The sequence below is a fragment of the Chlorocebus sabaeus genome, chromosome 4, assembly GCF_047675955.1.
Source record: "Chlorocebus sabaeus isolate Y175 chromosome 4, mChlSab1.0.hap1, whole genome shotgun sequence".
Classification (NCBI taxonomy): domain Eukaryota; kingdom Metazoa; phylum Chordata; class Mammalia; order Primates; family Cercopithecidae; genus Chlorocebus; species Chlorocebus sabaeus.
Genome location: NC_132907.1, coordinates 1,645,750 through 1,667,524, shown reverse-complemented (window position 1 = coordinate 1,667,524; position 21,775 = coordinate 1,645,750). Strand labels below are relative to the sequence as shown.

The window sequence follows — 21,775 nt, the reverse complement described above, 5'->3', positions numbered from 1 at the left end:
AAATACTGATATTTAGGAGTTCTTTCTTTGTCGTGTGGAATTCTAAAATTAGTAGAGGAAAAAAACCACTTAGATGTTGATATTTGGTGTCAAAGATGGTTTTCAGTGCAATACTTTCTTAAAGCTTATTTTCATTTACTCACACTCTCATCAGAGCTTAGGAAATTGAAATAAGCCACCAGGAGTATTTTTATGAGCACTGTATATATGCACACAGACATTTGGCTGAGAAGTAAGTCAAGGTTGCTATTAATAGCATGTCTGAAGGTTATATGAATTATAGCACATTTTCAGTGTAAGCTTAAAAATGGGTCTCAGAGCAAAACATGGTCTCACAATATCAAATTTCATAAATAGGGGCATTCAGTCTTGTTGATAGATTGACTTTCAAACTCAAAATGCAAGTTATTATAACTCTTTATTACTGAAATTGGCCATTTTTGAACCTGCTTATATTTTCAGCCAGAATTACAGGTTTCTTTATTATTATAATACTTCTGTCTGTCTTTTTTAGGCATCAGTGATGCTTCCTTCCTGTACCAGTTTAGGAACACTAATTTAAGTAAGTGTCCCTTCTTATATGTGACACACCACACCATACTAGGATCTCTACGGGCTGCACGGTTGTTTCATCTGGACACTTGTTAAAGAGATACTAGTAGTATTACTCATAAAAATGCCATTTACTGATGATAAGACCTTCAGCAAGTAAGTTATCTGCTTAGAATCCCAGTTTAGTCAAATGAGCTTTCACTAGGTGACCTTTAAAGTTCTTCTACTCTGCAGTTCTGTAACTCCAATGGAGTACAGTTAAGTGGTTTCTAAATTTCTGATACTCATCTATCCCTTCACATTGTATGTATTGAGTTGTAACAGGTTTAAGTTCAAATTTACTGTCTTCTTATCAGTTGAAAGAAAACATTTTTATTTAATTCATAGGGTATTTTGGTGATTTTTGCTTTCAGTTAAATTTTGTTGCCTATATATTCCCAATATCTAAAGTAGTGGTTTTCAACTGAGGGCAGTCACCCCTCCCCTCACCCCATATACCCCCACCTCCACCTCTTGGCTGCCAAGAAGACATTTGACAATGTCTGGAGACATTTTTGGTTGATAACACCAGGGTTATTTTGCTGGTATCTGGTGGGTAGAGGCCAAGGTTGCTGCAAAACAGTCTATAATGCACAAAACAGCCCCTTCCCTCATAAAGAATGATGAAGTCCAAAATGTCTTTAGTGTAGAGATTGAGAAAACATGTCTAAAACTAGGTATTTTATGCTTGCCAGCCTGGTCTTAGGAATGTCACACTTAAAATAATTGCCTACATTTTAAATATTGTTTATTCTTTCACATTCTAAGGGATCAAATCCACTTGACACTAGTACATCAATTTAGTTTTTAGAATTAACAAAAAGAAAATGTATAGAATTGTGTATAGAAAGTGTATAGAATTAGGAGGTAATTGATTTTATATAGAATATTTTAAAAACTAAATTTCTAACATCAGTATAATAAAAAATTTAATATTAAGTAGAATTCCTTAAAGTACTAAGACTAGAAGATGACCCTTATTTAAATTACAAAAGTAAAATCAGGTATTTGTAGTATCCACTAAGCTAATATTTTTGAGCCAGCTATTATGTGCCAGACATTATTTTTAGATGATGCAAATACAGTAGCAATCACAACACACAATTCTCCAGTGTCATGGAACTTACATTGTAATGCTATCAGAAGAGAAATTAAACAAGCTGCTGTGTTGTTTTTCCTAGCTTCTATCCTCTTGAAAATCTAAAATCAAATTCCCCATCATTTCATCTTACCATTGTAATTATGTATGTTGTCTGCTCATGCAGGTTAATATTTTTCAAAATAAGCAATGTTTTTAATTGTTGTATGTGCATAGTAAGTATATAGACTTAGGGAGTACAGGAGATATTTTGATACAGGCATATAATGCGTGATGAAACTATCAAGGTAAATGGAGTATCCATCCCCTTAAAGCATTTGACCTTTGGGTTATAAACAATCCAATTATACTCTTTTAGTCATTTTTAAATGTACAATTGAATTATTGACTATGCTCACCCTGTTTTATTGTCAAATATTAGATCTTATCCTTTCCATTTTTTTTTTTGTGCCCATTAATCATTCCCACTGCCCCCACCCCAACTATTCTGCCCAGCCTTTGGTAAACCATCATTCTGCTTCGATTGTTTAATTTTCAGCTCCCACAAATAAGTGAGAACATGTGAAGTTTGCCTTTCTGTGCCTGGCTTATTTCACTTAACATAATGACCTCCAATGCCGTCCATGCTGTTGCAAATGACTGCATCTCATTCTTTTTTATAGCTGAATAGTACTCCATTGTGTATAAGTACCACATTTTCTTTATCCATTTGTCTGTTAATGGACACTTTGGTTGCTTCTAAATCTTGGCTTATTGTGACTAGTACTGTAATCAACATGGAAGTGCAGATATCTCTTTGATATCCAGATTTTCTTTCTTTTGGGTGTATACCTAGTGAGATTGCTGGATCTTATGGCAACTCTATTTTTAGTATTTTGAGGAACCTCCAAACTGTTCGTCATGGTGGTTGTACTAATTTACATTCCCACCAACAGTATACAAGAGTTCCCTTTGCTCCATATCCTCGCCAGCACTTGTTATTGCCTGACTTTTAGATAAAAGCCATTTTAGCTGAGATGATATCTCATTATAGTTTTGATTTGTATTTCTCTAATGATCATTGTTGCTGAGTATCTTTTCGTATACCTGTTTGCCATTTGTATGTCTTCTTTTAAGAACTGTCTGTTGAGATTTTTTTCCCATTATTTAATCAGGTTATTAGATTTCTTTCCTGTTAAGTTGTTTGAGTTCCTTATATATCCTGGTTATAAATATCTTGTCAGATGGATAGTTTTCAAATGTTTTCTCCCATCTGTGGGTTGTGTCTTCACTTTTTTTTGTTTCCCTTGTGCAGAAGCTTTTTAACTTGATGTGATCCCATTTGTCTATTTTTATTTTAGTTGTCTGTGTTTGTGGGGTATTACTCAAGAAATATTTGTCTAGTCCAGTGTCCTAGAGAGTTTCCCCAATGCTTTATTTTAATAGTTTCATGGTATGAGGTCTCAGATTTAAGTATTTAATCCATTTTGATTTGATTTTTAATGTGGTAAGAGATAGAGATCTAGTTTCATTTTTCTGCCTATGGATATCCAGTTCTCCCAGCACCATTTATTGAAGACACTGCCCTTTCCCCAATGTATGTTCCTGGCACCTTTGTCAAAAATGAGTTCACTGTAGGTGTATGGAGTTGTTTCTGGGTTCTGTGTTCTGTTCCATTGGTCTTACGTGTCTGTTTTTATGCCAGTGCCCTGCTATTTTGGTTACTAAAGCTCTGAAGTATAATTTGAAGGCAGGTAATATAATTCCTCCAATTTTGTTCTTTTTGCTCAGGATAGCTTGGGCTACTTTGAGTTGTTGTTTTTTGTTGTTGTTGTTGTTTGTTTGTTTTGGTTCCATATAAATTTTAGGATTGTGTTTTCTATTTCTATGAAGAATGTTATTGGTATTTTGATATGGATTGCATTGAATCTGTAAATTGCTTTCAGTAGTATGGACATTCTTCCAGTCCATGAACATGGAATATCTTTTCAGTTTTTTGTGTCCTCTCAATTGCTTTCATCAATGTTTTATAGTGTTCATTGTAGAGATCTTTTACTACTTTAGTTAATTCCTAAGTATACTTTTGTACCTGTTACTTTCTTCATTTCTGAAGGATTACTTCATGGGATGGGATTACTTTCTTCATCTCTTTTTCAGATTGTTTGCTGTTGACATATAGAAATGCAACTGATCTTTGTTTGTTGATTTTGTGTCCCGCAACTTTACTGAACTTATCATCTCTAATAGTTTTTTGGTGGAGTCTTTATGTTTTTCTAAATGAAAGTTTACATCATCTGCAAACAAGAATAATTTGACTCCTTCCTTTTCAATTTGGATGCCCTTTATTTCTTTCTCTTATCTGATTAGCTAGGACTTCCAGTACTGTGTTGAATAACAGTGGTGACAGTGGGCATTCTCGTTGTGTTTCAGATCTTAGAGGAAGGGCTTTTAGTTTTTGGTCATTCAGCATGATACTAGCTGTGGGTCTGTTGTATGTGTCTTTATGTTGAGGTATGTTCCTTCTGTTCCCAGTATTTTTTGTGGTGGGGGGTAATGATAAAGGGATGTTGAATTTTATTGAAAGCTTTTTCAGCATCAGTTGAAATGATCATATGGTTTTTGTCCTTCATTCTGTTGATATGATGTGTCGCATAAGTGTATGCACCCTCCACCTCCCGGATTCAAATGATTCTCCTGTCTCAGCCTCCTGAGTAGCTGGGAATACAGCTGCGCGCCCCCACACCTGGCTAATTTTTTGTATTTTAGTAGAGATGGGGTTTCACCATGTTGGCCAGGATGGTCTCGATCTCCTGACCTCGTGATCTGCCCGCCTCAGGCTCCCAAATTGCTGGGATTACTGGCATGAGCCATTGTGCCCAGCCAAGCGTATACTTTTCATGTCATCTATTCTGAGACTTAAAAATTGACTGAGATTTTCATTTAGTACTCTCAATATGGTGATTATTTTCATTAAGTTTTTTGAATTAGGACCAGGCGCTGTAACTCATGCCTTTAACCCCAGCACTTTGGGAGGCCAAGGCGGGCAGATCACTTGAGCTCAGGAGTTCGAGACCAGCCTGGCCAACATGGTGAAACCCTGCCTCTACTGGAAATATTAAAAAGTACCCAGACTCTGAGTCTTCTCAGCTGTATCACTTCCAAACCCAACTTTGACCTGCCACCCTCTTTTTGGCTCAAGTTCCATCTCCTTTGTGACTGTCTCTACCTCGTAGCTGCATCTTAAAAACCTCCAGTTTCTGGATTATTTTCTTTCTAAATTTAAATTCTATAAATAGGGATGATAGTCCTAACTTATATTTCATGCAAGACTCCATCATAAGTTAAGTGCCGGCCACGTTAAGTGCTAGTGTTTAGGTTAGGTGCCCACACCTGGCCAGTTGACAGGCTAGAAAGGGAGATAAATCCTACATAATGTGGCCAACTAAATCACTCCTTCAGCAAGAGCTGTGGATATGGTGATGTGTCCACTGTAATGACTGCTTAGTAAGTTCTATTAACAACAGATAATCTGGGAATAACCCACCTGCTTTATTTTTTCAGATTTGATGACATTTTGTCTGGGTTACATTTTCTGTATAATATTAAAAAACAAAGGTTTACAAAAATTGTAAATGTTATAGTCAAATTGATATGTTAATTACTTTAAAAGCATAAGAAAAATCATCTCCTTTTGGATATAAAATGGTGAATGTGATCTAAACCATTTTTAGATTCACAGCTGAAGTATTTTATTACAGTTGTTTTTTCCATAAAATAGCCTTTGGCATTTATTTTTAAAAGTACAATAGTAGGAGGGTTTTATGTCTGAGTGGATATGAGGTGGAAATACCAATTTGTTAGCTTAGCAAGTCTCATTAAACACCTGCCTAGATCAATGTCTTGCATGTAGTACGTATTCATTATTTCTTTAATTGAATCAAAAAGGCTGCCTTTGTTTAAGCTCAGGCTACATTAAACATGTATACCCTATCAAGGGCTATAGTCATCTAGGAATTCAAAGTTGTAAATATTAGTGCTTCCACAATGATGAATTCACGAGCGGACCAGAAAATGGCTAGGTGAGATTTCACAAGATAAAATCCCTGAATACTCACCTCCACACGCACACTTGCAAAGAAAACTTTTCTTTGAAATATATTTACTATTATTATTATTACATAACCAGTATAATTTGTGTTGTAATTAATGTTACTGTTTAATAGAGAAAAATCTGTGATTTTAATCATATTTACAAAGAAACCCATGAGTAAGAAAAGATTAAGGGGCACCAGCTATTGTAATTTTACCAAAAAATGAAATGGTTGGAATTAATAAAACTAATAAATGTGAAAGCATGCATATTTTGAGCATTTAAATAATGTGTATTTAAAAATGATGTCCCAACCTGAATTTGCCAGGGTAGGTGTTATTCGTTCAACTAAAACAGATTGTTTTTGTGAGTGATCATATGTAAAGAAGATGGATGACAGCCTTGTAAATCCTTTAAAAAATTGTATGTGTGTTTCTCTCAAATTTGAGAGAAGAGTTTTGTTTTGTTTTGTTTTGTTTTTTAAGAGATGAGATCTCACTTTGTCACCTAGGCTAGAGTAAAGTGGCAGGATCATAGCTCACTGCAGCCTCAAACTCCTGACAGTAAGTGATCCTCCCCAGTCAGCCTCCTAAGTAGCTAGGACCACAGGCACATACCAACACGCCCAGCTAACAATTATTTTTTTTCTTTTTTGGTACAGACAAGGTGTCACTATGTTGCCCTGGCTGGTCTCAAACTCCTGGGCTCAAACAGTCCTCCTACCTCGGCCTCCCAAAGCCCTGGGATTACAGGTGTGAGCCCCCACACCAAGTCCAGAAAAGAGCATTTAATGGGAATGAATATAGATTCCTTTTTCTCCTACAGAATTTATTAGGTCAATACAGAAATTTGCAAGGGAATTTTTCAGAATCATCATTTTTCTAATTTTTTTATTGTGAGATTTACCAGAAACAAATTAGATGCTACAGTCTCATCAACAATGAGAAAAAGAGAGAGATCACAGAAGTCTAAGTCTGAGATAGTTAATCATCTTCAGTAGACTCTTAGGAAGCTGAAGGTTTATGTTTAGGCTCCTACTTCATGTGGAAAGAAAACTCATTCTCGTCATCAATTTTAAGGTATATTTTTTCAGATATAATTGTTACTATATAAACTAATCCTGTGCTACTTGTAAACTGATTGTATCCAATATTTTAGCAGTAGAATTTAGCACACTGCCACAGAAAACCCACACAGTAATGGCAAATATACAAATTTATGTAATAATTAGTTGGTAATGTGTTAAGTAGTTTCGTTTTTCATTTGTATTAGTGAGGAGTTTTTTGTTGTTAAAAATAATTAAACTGCTGATTGTTAGATAGTATATTTGGCTATCAACTGTTTTCTGGAATTGAACCAAGGTAGAATAATTCTCCTATTTATAGGCTACTGTGGAAGCTCCATTTTGATTATCTTCCATTTTGATTGAATTTTGATTAAAATTTGAGGATTTTTGCAGAAAAAAATTCTTAAGCTGTGCATCTCAAACCTTAATATACATACAAATGACTTGGGCATCTTCTTAGATGCCCTTTGTGATTCAGTGAGTCTAGGATGGTTTATTAGTCTGTTCTCATGCTGCCAATAAAGACATACCCAAGACTGGGTAATTTATAAAGAAAAAGAGGTTTAATGGACTCACAGTTTCATGTGGCTTGGGAGGCCTCGCAGTCACGGTGGAAGGTGAAAGGCATGTCTTACATGGCAGCAGGCAAGAGAGAATGAAAAATCAAGTGAAAGCGGAAACCCTTTATAAAACCATCGGATCTTGGGAGACTTATTCACTACCATGAGAACAGTATGGGGGAAACCGCCCCCATGATTCAATTATGATGAGTCCCTCCCACAACATGTGGGAATTATGGGAGCTCCCAGGAGCTGCTGATGTTGCTGGTCCATGGACCACACTTGGAGTAGCAAGGATATAAAGAACTGGACCTCTGGTGGAAGTAGGACAAGGTGTAACAAATTGTGACTGTCTTTATCAGCAATGCGTGATTATTATTTGTATCCCTTTGAGAAGAAAAGCCCCTCTTACATTTCTATAAAGAGTTGAAGTAGACATTGGGCCACTCAAGAGGGGCATGATATAAGGAAACATTGAAGCCTCTCTAAGTTTATAGAAGACAATCTTCCTTGAGATAGATATACTTCACATCTGGGCTCCTACCTCAGGATAGATCAGAGTGGTCTCTTTTACTGCACACTGTATGTAATGAGAGAATGAGCATGAAAAAGGTAAATATCATCTTGCTGTTATTATGACAATAGTTTTGACCTCATGGGCTCGCTGAGAGTGTCTTGGGAATCCTCAGGGATCCCTGTACTATACTTTGAGAGATGCTGGCATAGAGGAGACTATGCATTGTATAGCTGTGCCTATTGCAAGCAGCAGGGTAAATTTATATTGAGAACAGCCACTGAATCATAAAATATCTGAGCCACAGGTAGTTTTGGATCCTCCTTATTGATTCAAGCCCTTTTCAATTGTCCTGATTGAAACCATACTCTTGGTATTCTGGACAAAATACGTAGAAATGGAATGGTAAAAAATTGGTTCAAAATACTCCCAGTGGTTAAGTAATTAGAAAGCTTATATTTGGAAGAAGTTATAGCAATTACTGGTGGGGGGAAGAACACTTAAAATGATGAGACAAAGAAGTAGCTCTGAGAATATGTGCGAAAGATATGTTTTCCAGGTGCAATACTTTGGCCTGATTAAGAGACCATCACTCTTGTAAGAAGGGTCTGGATACATTGGTTAGTAGAGAGAATTATTATGTCAAAAGAGTTATCATATTATTGTAATTGTAATAGATTATGAAGTTACATATTCATATTCTCATTCCATATTTTACTCGTCGGACTCACAGACTGGAAGGTACCTTGGACCGGAAAGAGGGACTTTCTGGACTAAGAATTGCCACTCCTGTAGCAGCCTACTGCTTAGGCTGCATCTACTGCTCGTATTGTGCTTCATGATGGCCCAGAAAGGTTGGGCTGGCCCAGGGAGTAGTGAAAGTAGAATGGAGAGTCATTAATTATAATTATTAATATTTTTGAATACATTAAAAATTGCTAAATGATTTTAAAATACTGTAGTATATTCATCTACTGAATACATCACTTTATACTCATGTTCTTCCTCACTAAGTTGCAAAGAAATAAATTGTTATTTTACACTTTAGGCACAGTGAACATGGGTCAACTAATCAAAGTGAAAAAATTTGAGAAAAGTAAAAATACCTTTTGCCTTTAACCATAATCTTGTCTCTGCTGCCTTAGCAGTGCTTGAAATCGCTTGTTACAACTCTACTTAAGTACCAGCAGTTATGGGAATCACACTAAAGCCATACTCATGAAAAGACAAGAGAGGATACCACTAAGATAATAGAGAAATCACATATTATTTAGTTAGAGGACAATCGCATATTATTTAGTTATAAAGCCACATTTGAAATCTGGCCATAATGATTAGAGTAGGCCAAAATTAATTTGATTTGAGCCATTTTACACTTAAGGGGACCTTGGTTAAAAGAATTTCAGGAACACAGTTAAAAAAAAAAAAACAGGGAGAGGGCATAAATTTATTACCAGAAAGGTTAAATGATGTCACACTTTATCACTGTTATAGCAAAAGATGCAGCAAACTGGGTTCAATATAGCCGTCTTTCAAGGCTTGAAAATCTTTCCTTGACATAGCCTAGGCTCGCTCATGGTCTAGACTACATCGTGAAGTCCAGTGGTTAGGTCAGTTAGCATAGTCAGAACAATAGTCTAACCTGAGTTAATCCAAAGAGTGGCAACTAGTTAGGTTGTATTAAAAGCTTGCTTGTTGTAATCGGTTCTCAGCCATATTTTCTCATGTAATACTCTCTGACTGAAAAGAAAGTACTTTGGTTCCTAAACACATTATATACATTTCAGTGTCCTATTCCTTCTCTCAGAATCTGAGTTCTACCACACACACTGCTGGTGTTATAAACCCCTAAAATTCCACCTCTGCAACAATAGTAATCGTCACATACAGTAGTCGTCACATACAGTAGTCGTCACATACAGTAATCGTCACATACAGTAATCGTCACATACAGTAAGAGTTTAGCTGTGATTTAAGCAAAAGATGAGACACCAATGTCAGATTGTTTTGATAGTGTGATGAATACAAAACTTCCTATTTTAGGGTTTCCCATCTGTTAGAATTAATTAGGATCTGTTAGATAGATATAATTCTGCTGAAATTATGGTTTTTATTGTTTTTATCAAAATATATTGAATATCTAAAAGAAAAATGAATTTTTATTGTAGCTATTTAAATTTATTTACCTGCATTCAAAAGGCAGGGTATAAAATTTTTCTATTTTAACTTATATATAGGTTGTTAGTCATTTTATATGGATTGCAATTTCTCTTAAGAGCAGTATTATGTTTTAGTATAAAATATTTTTTGTTTATGAGTTGGTATCTGGATTTTTAAAACACTTTTCTCTATTGATAGAGCACTTCAGAGATACTTATCTCAACAGAAACTTAAAAAGCAAACTTTCTAGAAATGCCTAGGACTGCTATCCAACCAATTATGTCAGCTACATATGCTTAGAGCTTGATTGAGAAAAATCAAGCAGTCAGATAAAATAAAGATTGAGAGAAAGTGAATTAATTTTTTGTTTGAGAAAGTGAATTAATTGAATCATTTAACTTGTAAATCAGTAATAAAGAAAATATCTCTGGTTTATAATGGATATGAAATTTATATCACTTTTAGCTTAGATAGCTCAGATTATAGTTAAAATTGTTCTTTTAATAAGAAAAGATAGAGCTGGAAACAATTTTAAACCTGAAACTTCAGCAACACATGAAGTATACATGGTAGGTATATTTTTTAAACTATAAATATTCAGTGATAAAAGGAAATTATAGTAGCTTTGGTTAGGAATAATATCTTCTAAGCGAAAAAATAAAAATGTTAGAAAATTTAGTAAAGAAGAAGTATTAGAAATCTGAAACATTTTGTTTAAATATCTTGCTGTAAGAAAAGTTAACCATTCTACATAATCTTTCGTAGTTTTAAAGAACACATAAGTGAATATTCGATTCTTGGCTTTTTTTCTATTTTTTTAATCTGTAATGCTCAATAACTTTCTTTTTTAGATCTAATATAGTTATTCTGAACATTTATAAGACTGAACCTAAAAATCGTTTTCCATGTTGTTTTCTTAATGTATGCTTAGTACGTTTTTAAAACTTTTTAATATACCTGACAATATACGTGTGTTTTTGCTCCCTCAGTAATCGTGTGGAAGCATGGACAAGAGATGTTGCTTTCTTACTCAGACAAGAAGGCAGACCCATGGTTAATCTTATCCATAATAGGACTAAAGTCAGAGTGATGGAAAGGGATTGGCAGAATACAGACAAAGCAATAAATTGGTTAAGAAAGGAAGCAATTAATTACACTGAACCATTTGTTCTTTACTTGGGATTAAATTTACCACACCCTTACCCTTCACCATCTTCTGGAGAAAATTTTGGATCTTCAACATTTCACACATCTCTTTATTGGCTTGGAAAAGTAAGTAACTACATTGTGTGTGCTCAAAATTAGATTTATATATTTGGCTTATGGGTATTCGCCCATTGTATCTTTTATTATCACTTTTAAAGAAAAATTGAAAATTGTGTATTCAAACTTGACCAATAACTAGTTAGATAAAAACTAAAGGGACAGTTTTACAGAAATAAAATAAGTGTTAAAAGTCAGAAGCGTACTTCTGGATTGAATACATTTGCCAAGGATATGTCTATAAAAAGAGAAACTAAAAGGCATTCTCTTAGAAATGTAGGCCGTCCTCACTTTGCACTGTTCCAGACTGTAAAAATGACCATGCAAGCTGAAACCAGGTAAAACAACCTTAGTAAATGGGAAAAATGACCATTTTCTGGCACCTTTAAAAACATTTATCAAAATATTTTAAATTGTGTCACTTTTGGTTAAAAATGGAAAAGAAAAAATAAACTAATATTTATGTAGTACATAATAGTGAAAATGCTAGAAACACTGAGAATTAAAGCGGGAATTTTTTTGGTTAAAAAAACTTACCAGTAGATTGAAGAGTGCTTGCCTTCTCATCATAAAACTTATGATACAGAGAGAGCATCTTCTCTAAGACTTGGCAAATTGTCATTATTTCTTTCTAAATTTGGATTACCTTCCAACATTTTAGCTTTTGCACTTTCAATGTAATGATATATCTCCAAGTTCCTTTAATGTGAAAAATTTTGCCAATATTGCTTTCTGTGGTGCATCTTTGTCTTTTTCTTCACAACAACCTTCCTCATTTATGCTGGTAAATGTGCCTTCACTCAGTTCCTCTGGCTACATTTCTAATGTCTCTTGAATGACAGCAGTGTCAACATTCCCAGCTCAGCTGTTTCTTCTATAACTTCATTTACATTAGATTTGAATTTAAATTCCAGCCTTGTCACTTTTCCTTTTTTTACTCTATGTTCATCTTTGTTGACTTCTCTTCATTATCCCTTTTTATAAAGTGTCACATTAATTTATCACTAGGATACAAGTACATGTTTTGTTGTCTGTGCGTGTACCAGATAACTAATCACTGACACATTTTAAAAGAAACAACATGATTAGTCACTGAATGGCATATGTATCTGTTGTATACTCAGTGATTTATACTAAAGAGCTAGCAGCATATCAGTGTGAAAGTTTGTACTTTTTGCAGTTAGTCACAGTTAACATACCCTGGTAAATGAAGTCTACCAGAGTAATTTTGTTAGGGGACTGCTGTTATTTAACAAAACTGTGATAACTGAAATTTATGCGTATCAAACCACATGATGCATGGTCTACCTGTATTTTGAAATGTGTAATCTTAAATCAATTTTAAGTTGCTTTAAAAACTAATCAGTTAATTCAACTAAAAACCTTCAGAGAAAAGAAATAATCAGCATAGTAAACAACCCACAGAGTGTGAAAAAATCTTCACAATCTATATATCTAACAAAAGACTGATATCCAGAACCTACAAGGAACTCAGAGTAGCAAGAAAAAAAAAAACCAATCCCCTCAATAAGTAGGCTAAGGACATGAATAGAACTGGGTGCCGTGGCTCACGCCTGTAATCCCAGCGCTTTGGAAGGCTGAGGCGGGTGGATCACCTAACGTCAGGAGCTCGAGACCAGCCAGACCAATATAGTGAAACCCCATCTCTACTAAAAACCAAAAATTAGCGGGTGTAGTGGTGTGCATCTGTAATCCCAGCTACTCGGGAGGCTGAGGCAGGAGAATCACTTGAACCTGGGAGGCGGAGGTTGCAGTGAGCCGAGATTGCACCACTGCACCCCAGCCTGGACGACAAGAGCGAAACTCCATCTCAGAGAAAAAAGAGAACATGAATAGACAATTCTCAAAAGAAGATATACAAATGGCCAACAGATACATGAGAAAATGCTCAACATCACTAACGATCAGGGAAATGCAAATTGGAACCACAATGTGATACCACCTTACTCCTGCAACAATGGCCATAATCAAAAAAATAAAAATAAATAGATGTTGGCGGGGACGTGGTGAAAAGGGAACAATTGTACACTGCTGGTGGGAATGTAAACTGGTACAACCACTATGGAAAACAGTGTGGAGATTCCTTAGCTAACAGTAGAACTACCATCTGATCCAGCAATCCCACTACATAGTATCTACTCAGAGGAAAAGAAGTCATTATACGAAAAAGATACTTGCACACACATTTATAGCAGCACAATTCACAATTGCAAAAATACAGAACCAGCCCAAATGCCCATCACTCAACCAGTGGATAAAGAAATTGTGGTGTATAGACCATGAAATAACTACTCAGCTATAAGAAAGGAATGAGTCATTTGCAGCAACCTGGGTGAAACTAGAGACCATTTTCTAAGTGAAGTGACTCAGGAATGGAAAACCAAACATTGTATGTTCTCACTCCTAAGTGGGAGCTAAGCTGTGAGGACTCAGAGGCGTAAGAATAATACAGTGGACTTTGGGGACTGGTTGGGGGAAAGTGGATAGGGGTGAGGGATAAAAGACTACAAATTGGGTACAGTGTATAATGCTTGGGTGATGAGTGCCCCAAAATCTCAGAAATCACCCTAAAGAACTTATTCATGCAGCCACACCTGTTCTCCAAAAACCTACAGAAATAAGAAATAAAAGTTAGTCTAAAAAAACTACTCAGAAACACTATTTAGTCCATCCTATTTTAAATAAAATGTCAGTGTTTTAGATACTTTATATCTTCTTTAAAAGTTCTAAGTGGTTTCATTTTCAAAAATTTGTCTGGAGTTATTACTAGCCAAATGAAATCAGTTAAATGACTTTCAACCAAATACTAAGTAAATGAACTTTTTGAAAGTTATGTAACTAAAATATAAATGTGAATTAAAGATCTAGTTTAATTGCTTTTTACCAGCACTGTAAGTAAGCATTTATATGTGTTTAAAAGTCATATTTGTTTTTGACAAGCACTTGCGTATCTCACTAGATATTGTCATTCTTACTAGTGAATTATTAGAGAAAAGGAGTCCATGTTCTTAGGTTGTTGATTCTGAAGTTTTGGTCACACAATTGTATATTAAAGTGCTTGGATACTTTTCTGGACTAGCATGTACTGTCTAATATAGCTCATACTTTTCGGTGGCCTGTATAATTTTTAAAAATTTTACCACTACCTCATGATATATATACAGATATTGATATATACCTTCTGTTGTTATGATAGTATTAAGAATGTGTTCCTAATTTATGTATTGATTTACTATTTTATTTACATATTTACAGCTGTTGTTTTCTACTATTCTAAGTAATTAAACATTGTTGATGTCACCATACATACTTATTGGAGGAAAGAAATAGCACTATTTTGCTAGCATAACTGAGTTTTTTCTCCCATTTTTAGGTGTCTCGTGATGCTATCAAAATCCCAAGGTGGTCACCTTTGTCAGAAATGCACCCTGTAGATTATTACTCTTCTTATACAAAAAACTGCACTGCAAGATTTACAGAAAAAGAAATTAAGAATATTAGAGCATTTTATTATGCTATGTGTGCTGAGACAGATGCCATGCTCGGTAGGTGGTATAATTACTAAGCAATTACATGAAGAAAAAGTATAATATTTTTCCAACAGTCTGTGATCATGCTGCTTGGTGACTTGCATGAACAGCCTCAGATATTTCTTACAACAGTTGCTTATAACTATAGGAATCTTGACACTTATCAAAACTTGATAACTAGCATTGTTGACAGAATGAAAAGCTCTTTATATCTTAATGATTCCGAAATTTGCAGATTCATAAATGCTTAGATTTATTCATACATAAAGAAAGGGTCACAGAAGGCAGTCATCTACTTGAAATGTTTTACTGTCCTTAAACAGGAATCAGTATTCAGCCAAACACAGGTACACATGCGATAGGTATTTGTAAGGCAGCTTAGCTTTCTAGAGATGAGAAAATTTACTTGTAGAATCTTGTGACTCCCCCAAACTTATAATAACCATGAAACAAATTCTTTCTCCCTAAGCCCTTTAGAGCATGGCCTAACTAAAGTTTCTCCATGTATATTCTGGTCCAGAATCATATTGAATTTTCCTCCCTCATTCAAGCTCAAGACCAACTCAAAACTAAACCTGCCTTCATCACATGACTGTCAGGAACGTTTTGCCTGTTCACTTACAGAGCCATGCAAGTTTCCAGTTCATGTGTGGAAAAACCCTGGTTTAAAAATCTGTTTTATAACAAAAGCTATTTTCATAAAGTAGTGTCATTTATTTTGCTACTCTTAGGAATGAAGCATAATTGTACTAGTGAAGTGTAGGTAGCACCTCTTCTGTACAGAGTAAACTTGGGGAATGATGACTGAATGTTTTTTGTTAAAAAAATTCATTGGGTAAAAACAGAAAAGTATACAGCAAGAAGCAAAAAGGCCATGTGGGCAAATTATTTATAATATAGCAAGTATAAAAATGTATTGGCCAGGTGCGGTGGCTCATGCCTGTAATCCCAGCACTTTGGGAGGCCAAGGCCGGTGGATCACCTGAGGTCAGGAGTTCGAGACCAGCCTGGCCAACATGGCAAAACCCTGTCTCTACTAAAATACAAAAATTAACTGACTGTGGTGGCACGCACGTGTGAGCCCAGCTACTTGGGAGGCTGAGGCAGGAGAATCGCTTGAGCCCGGGAGACGGAGGTTGCAGTGAGCGAAGATCGTGCCACTGCACTCCAGCCTGGATGACAGAGCAAGACCACATCTCAAAAAAAAAAAAACAAAAACAAAACAAAAGTATTCCAAGTACTCAATGCAAATAAGATTTTAAGTAATTTTCTTTAATCATGAGCACATCTGTCAAATTGTATTTCATTGATATTCTCTGATGTGAGAGAATGTTCTCCCATTTGCACACTAGAAATTGCATTTGAAAATTTATAGCCATTCATTCATCCATATCCATTAAAATGAAAGAATGTTGCTGTAGGGAGTGTGGGAATACTACTCTTGAAATCTCTTCAGAGAAGAAAAATATGTAGCAACTTGCTTACGTCAAGTTACAAAGTTTATGAAATATATTGTACCTATATATATATATATATATATATATATATTTTTTTTTTTTTTTTTTTTTTTTTTGATACAGAGTCTAGTTCTGTCTCCAGGCTGGAGTGCAGTGGCAGGGTCTCTGCTCACTGCAACCTGTACCTCCCGGGTTCAAGCGATTCTCCTGCCTCAGCCTCCTGAGTAGCTGGGATTATAGGCACACGCCGCCATGCCCAGCTAATTTTTGTATTTCTAGTAGAGATGGGGTTTCACCATGTTGGTCAGGCTGGTCTCAATCTCCTGACCTCATAATCTGCCCGCCTCAGCCTCCCAAAGTGCTGGGATTACAGGCGTGAGCCACCGCACCTGGCCTGTATCTTAATTTTTAAATCTACACCGGTCTTGTCACCATATAGTATTTAATACTGTTCATTGTGTTTGTTAACAAACATTAAGTACCTACTAGCTGTCAGGCACTATGTTGGGCACTGGGGGAGTATAGTATGTTGAATACTATTAAGAAATCACTCATTAATTAAAGATATTTGTGGCTCACGCCTGTAATCCCAGCACTTTGGGAGGTCAAGGCAAGCGGATCACAAGGTCAAGGGATCAAGACCATCCTGGTCAACATGGTGAAACCCCATCTCTACTAAAAATGCAAAAATTAGCTGGGTGTGACAGTGCCTGCCTGTAGTCCCAGCTACCTGGGAGGCTGAGGCAGGAGAATCGCTTGAACCCGGGAGGCGGAGGTTACAGTGAGCCAAGATCACGCCACTGCACTCCAGCCTGGTGACAGAGCGAGACTCCATCTCACAAATAAACAAACAAAATTAAAGACATTCTCGGGTCTTTTCCCACCTCAGGGTCTTATATTTTCTGTTTCATCTGCCTGGAACACCTTTCCCTTTGCTTTCTACATGGCTGGCTTATTCTGTCTTTAGCTCTCAGCTCAGTTGTTACCTCCTCAGGGATGTCTCCCCCAACCACTCTAACTCAGTGTGCCAGCTCCATCATTCTGCTTGCTTTATACCTTGTCATGTTGTTTGCGTAGTAATACTAATTATTTCATCTGTTTACCATCTGTCTCCCTTGAAGAACACAAGCTTCATGAGGGCAGGGACATTCTTTTATTTTTATTTTAAGTTCCAGGGTACATGTGCAGGGTATGCAGGTTTGTTACATAGGTAAACGTGTTACATAGGCAAAAGGTGGTTTGCTGCACCTAATACCCATCACCTAGGTATTAAGCCCAGCATGCATTAGCTATTTTTCCTAACACTCTCCCTTCCCTGACGGCCCCCAGTGTGTATCGTTCCCCTCCCTGTGTTCATGTGTTCTCATTGTTCAGCTCCCACTTATAAGTAAGAACACGCAGTGTTTGGTTTTCTGTTCCTGCGTTAGTCTGCTAAAGGTAATGGCTTCTAGCTCCATCCATGTCCCTGCAAAGGACATGATCTCATTTCTTTTTATGGCTGCATAGCATTGCATGGTGTATATGTACCACATTTTCTTTATCCAGTCTATTGTTGGTGGGCATTTGTGTTGATTCCATGTCTTTGTTATTGTGAATAGTGCTGCAGTGAACACATGTGTGAATATATCTTTGTAATAGAATGATGTATATTCCTTTGGGTATATACCCAGTAATGGGATTGCTGGGTCAAATGGTGTTTCTGGTTCTAAATTTTTGAGGAATTTCCACACTGTCTTCCACAATGACGGAACTAATTTATGTTCCCACCAACAGTGTAAAAGCGTTCCTATCTTTTCACAACCTCTCCAACATCTGTTGTTTCTAGACTTTTTAATAATTGCCATTCTAACCGGCATGAGATGGTATCTCATGGTGGTTTTGGTTTGCATTTTCTAATGATCAGTGATGTTGAGCTTTTTTTTAATATGTTTGTTGGCCTCATAAATGTCTTTTAAGAAGTGTCGGCCGGGCGCGGTGGCTCAAGCCTGTAATCCCAGCACTTTGGGAGGCCGAGACGGGCGGATCACGAGGTCAGGAGATCGAGACCATCCTGGCTAACACGGTGAAACCCCGTCTCTACTAAAAAATACAAAAAACTAGCCGGGCGAGGTGGCAGGCGCCTGTAGTCCCAGCTACTCGGGAGGCTGAGGCAGGAGAATGGCGTAAACCCGGGAGGCGGAGCTTGCAGTGAGCTGAGATCTGGCCACTGCACTCCAGCCCGGGCCACAGAGTGAGACTCCGCCTCAAAAAAAAAAAAAAAAAAAAAAAGTGTCCATTGATGTCCTTTGCCCAGTTTTTAATGGGGTTGGTTGTTTTTTTCTTGTACATTTGTTTAAGTTCCTTGTAGATTCTGGATATTAAACCTTTGTCAGATGGATACATTGCAAAAATTTTCTCCCATTTCGTAGGTTGCTTGTTCATTCTGATGATAGTTTCTTTTGCTACGCAGAAGCTCTTTTGTTTAATTAGACCCCATTTGTCAATTTTTGCTTTTGTTGCAATTGCTTTCGGTGAATTTGTCATGAAATGTTTGCCTGTACCTATGTCCTGATTGATATTGCCTAGATTTTCTTCTAGGGTTTTTTGTAGTTTTGAGTTTTACATTTAAGTCTTTAATCATTCTTATTCAACATTGCATCCTAGGTGTTTAGCATCGTGTCCATAGTGTTTGGCATATAGTAAGCACTCAGTAAACATTTATTGATTGAGCATAAATGCTAAGAATTACAATATGTTGTAACTACAGTAATATGCAAGTTGTAGGCATCCTGAAGAACAAAGTGATTTACTCTACCTAGAAGAGCAAGGAATGATGCTTTGCCAGGGAGATAATGCATGTTTGAGCTGGGTCATAAAGGAAGAATAGGAATTTGTTAAGTAGACTGTGGGAGAAACAGCATTCACCATAGATGGCAGAGTATATGCAGAGGCAAGAAAGCGTGAACTAATATGGCGTGTGTTTAGGGGGTTCTGAGCAGGTTAGGATTGCTGAAAGGTAAAGGTCTAGCAGGTAGCCGAGGGTGCTGAGTATGGAGAGTGGACAGGGGCCTTGCTTGTTATGCTAAAGAATTCGACAATGGGCAGCTATGAAAAAGTTTCAAGCAGGGATGTGACATGATCAAGTGATTAGGTAATTTAGAAATATAGACACGTGGATAGTACAAGGAGAGGAAAGAGGAGTAGAGGCAAGACCGATTAGGAAGTAATTCCAGTCGTCTAGTTGAAAAATCAAGAGAGTCTCAACTCTGCGAATAACTCCATAGAGCAGTGAGTGTCAATCCTTACTACACCTCAGAATCTGTAGGTTTTTAAATTAATATAGACTCTTCTACCCAGATTCAGGAACTGCCAAAATAGGGATGACTCCTTTCTCTGGCCTGTGCTTTCTTGTGATTCTCTTAATTACAGTAGGAGGAAGTTTGAGAACAGTGAGACTGGAACTGGTCAGAGCAATTTTACTGTCCCATTATTCCCTATCCAAGAAGATGCTAAATCAAACTTGTACACTGCCTGTCCTGCTTCCAGCCCTTCTTCAAAGGTGGGATTTCCGTAATCCTCAGCCACCTTTATGAGCATGATCTGGTGATTGCCTAGAGATTTGGGAGAAAAAGTAGCAGAAAAGAGGAGTTCTGACTGCTCTCATCACTTCCTGTTGCACAGAAACTGTGGGTCAGAGGTGATGCCAATCTTTTTTATCATCTGAGACATGTGAAGTACTGATATCCGACTGATCTTTCTTTTCTCACTCAAGGCACTAAGGGGAAGATTTTTTTCCTTTATTCTGTGATAGAAACCTAGAAGGCAAGCCAGCATGATCTCCAGATAAGCAGCTTTGAGCAAGAGTTCCCATGGGTATTATATTTTCTTCTTCCTCGCTAGTCAGCTGAAGAGCAAGCAGTAGACAGACCACTGTCTACCTGAGACTTAACTTGAGAAGAGTAGGTAATATTCAGATGTTAAAAAGCATAGTGACAAGCCCTTATAGGGTAGAGTTGTTATAAACTTAATGGGATAGAATAAAACATGAACTGAAAGCTAATTAATGGTTTTATCATGATTTCTATTGAAGGTGAAATGATTTTGGCCCTTCATCAATTAGATCTTCTTCAGAAGACGATTGTCATGTACTCCTCGGATCACGGCGAGCTGGCCATGGAACATCGACAGTTTTATAAAATGAGCATGTATGAAGCCAGTGCACATGTTCCGCTTTTGGTGATGGGGCCAGGAATTAAAGTCGACCTTCAGGTATCAAATGTGGTTTCTCTTGTGGATATTTACCCTACCATGCTTGGTAAGTAATGCAGTTCTGTAAATATGTATTTGTAATAATGCTGGAGAATGCAACTGAAGAGGTCAATTAGTCAGTCTTTCAGTTAATAGTCAGAGGTCCTGCTGACTTGTTTATAACCCTGAGCAACTCATTTAACTGTGAGTCAAATCTGTACTCTGAAGAGGAGATGGTTTTTCATGTCCCTGTGTCCTTCACTTACTATAGTGATTTTCCCTCAAAAGATTTGTATTCAGGATATGACTGTAAAGTAAGCCATGTAAGACATTCAGGTTCATAACCTTATAGATATGATTTGTACATCATTTGATTCTCTACCACCACCTCCCTAAAATGTAAGCATTTCCTTTCTGAATTATTCTATCCACTTTGAGACTAGTATGAACATATTCCTCCTCAGACTCTTTAGATAGTTCTGTACTATTTGCTTTACTAGCTTCTTAATGTCTACAAGCATAGCCATATGTCTAGAAAAGCAACATATGGATAACGGTAGTTAGCAGTTTTTGTTGAAGATACTAGAATAACGACATAATCAAATTCAAAGGAAATCATAGAACTAACTTCTAGTTTCTATCTAATTTAGCAGAGTACTTTAAATTCACTAGCATTTAAACACCAGTTTCTCTGTTCTAAGGCACCATCAGTTGCAAAACTACCATCAATTCATAAATTTTGGTGAAAGAAAATAGCACAAGATATATTCTCTAATTTCAGAAATGTTAAAATGTGAAAGAAAGATGCATCTTAAAATCATAGAAATCAGAGTTCTTTTTATCTCCTTCCTTCTGCCGCAAAGTTCTTCCCTTAACTAAATTTATTTAGAGTCAATTTAAACCGGCGTCCTTTCCTTTTCTCTTATTTCATATCCTTCTCATATAATTGAACATACTTCTTTCCAGTTCCTTGAACTTTTTTATTTTTATTTATTTATTTTGTGTGTGTGTGATGGAGTTTCTCTCTTTCACCCAGGCTGGAGTGCAGTGGCGCGATCTCAGCTCACTGCAACCTCCGCCTAACAGTTTCAAGCGATTCTCCTGACTCAGCCTCCTGAGTAGCTGGGATTACAGGCACCTGCCACCATGCCCAGCTAATTTTTGTATTTTTAGTAGAGACGAGGTTTCACCATGTTGATCAGGCTGGTCTCAAACTCC

The 21,775-nt window shown here is 36.6% G+C and overlaps 1 protein-coding gene across 2 annotated transcripts in view; it reads left to right on the top strand.

Moving 5' to 3' along the window:
• Window positions 1-21,775, top strand: part of ARSK (arylsulfatase family member K) — a 49,846-nt gene that overhangs the window by 16,105 nt on the left and 11,966 nt on the right. For both annotated transcript variants that reach the window (XR_005234651.2, XM_007978797.3), the window contains exons 4-6: window positions 11,049-11,331; window positions 14,717-14,888; window positions 20,400-20,624. Coding sequence is in view for 1 of the 2 variants with exons in the window: in XM_007978797.3 (XP_007976988.3) it covers window positions 11,049-11,331; window positions 14,717-14,888; window positions 20,400-20,624 (680 nt within the window). In the remaining variant the exon portion in view is untranslated. The remainder of the gene's footprint in view (window positions 1-11,048; window positions 11,332-14,716; window positions 14,889-20,399; window positions 20,625-21,775) is intronic.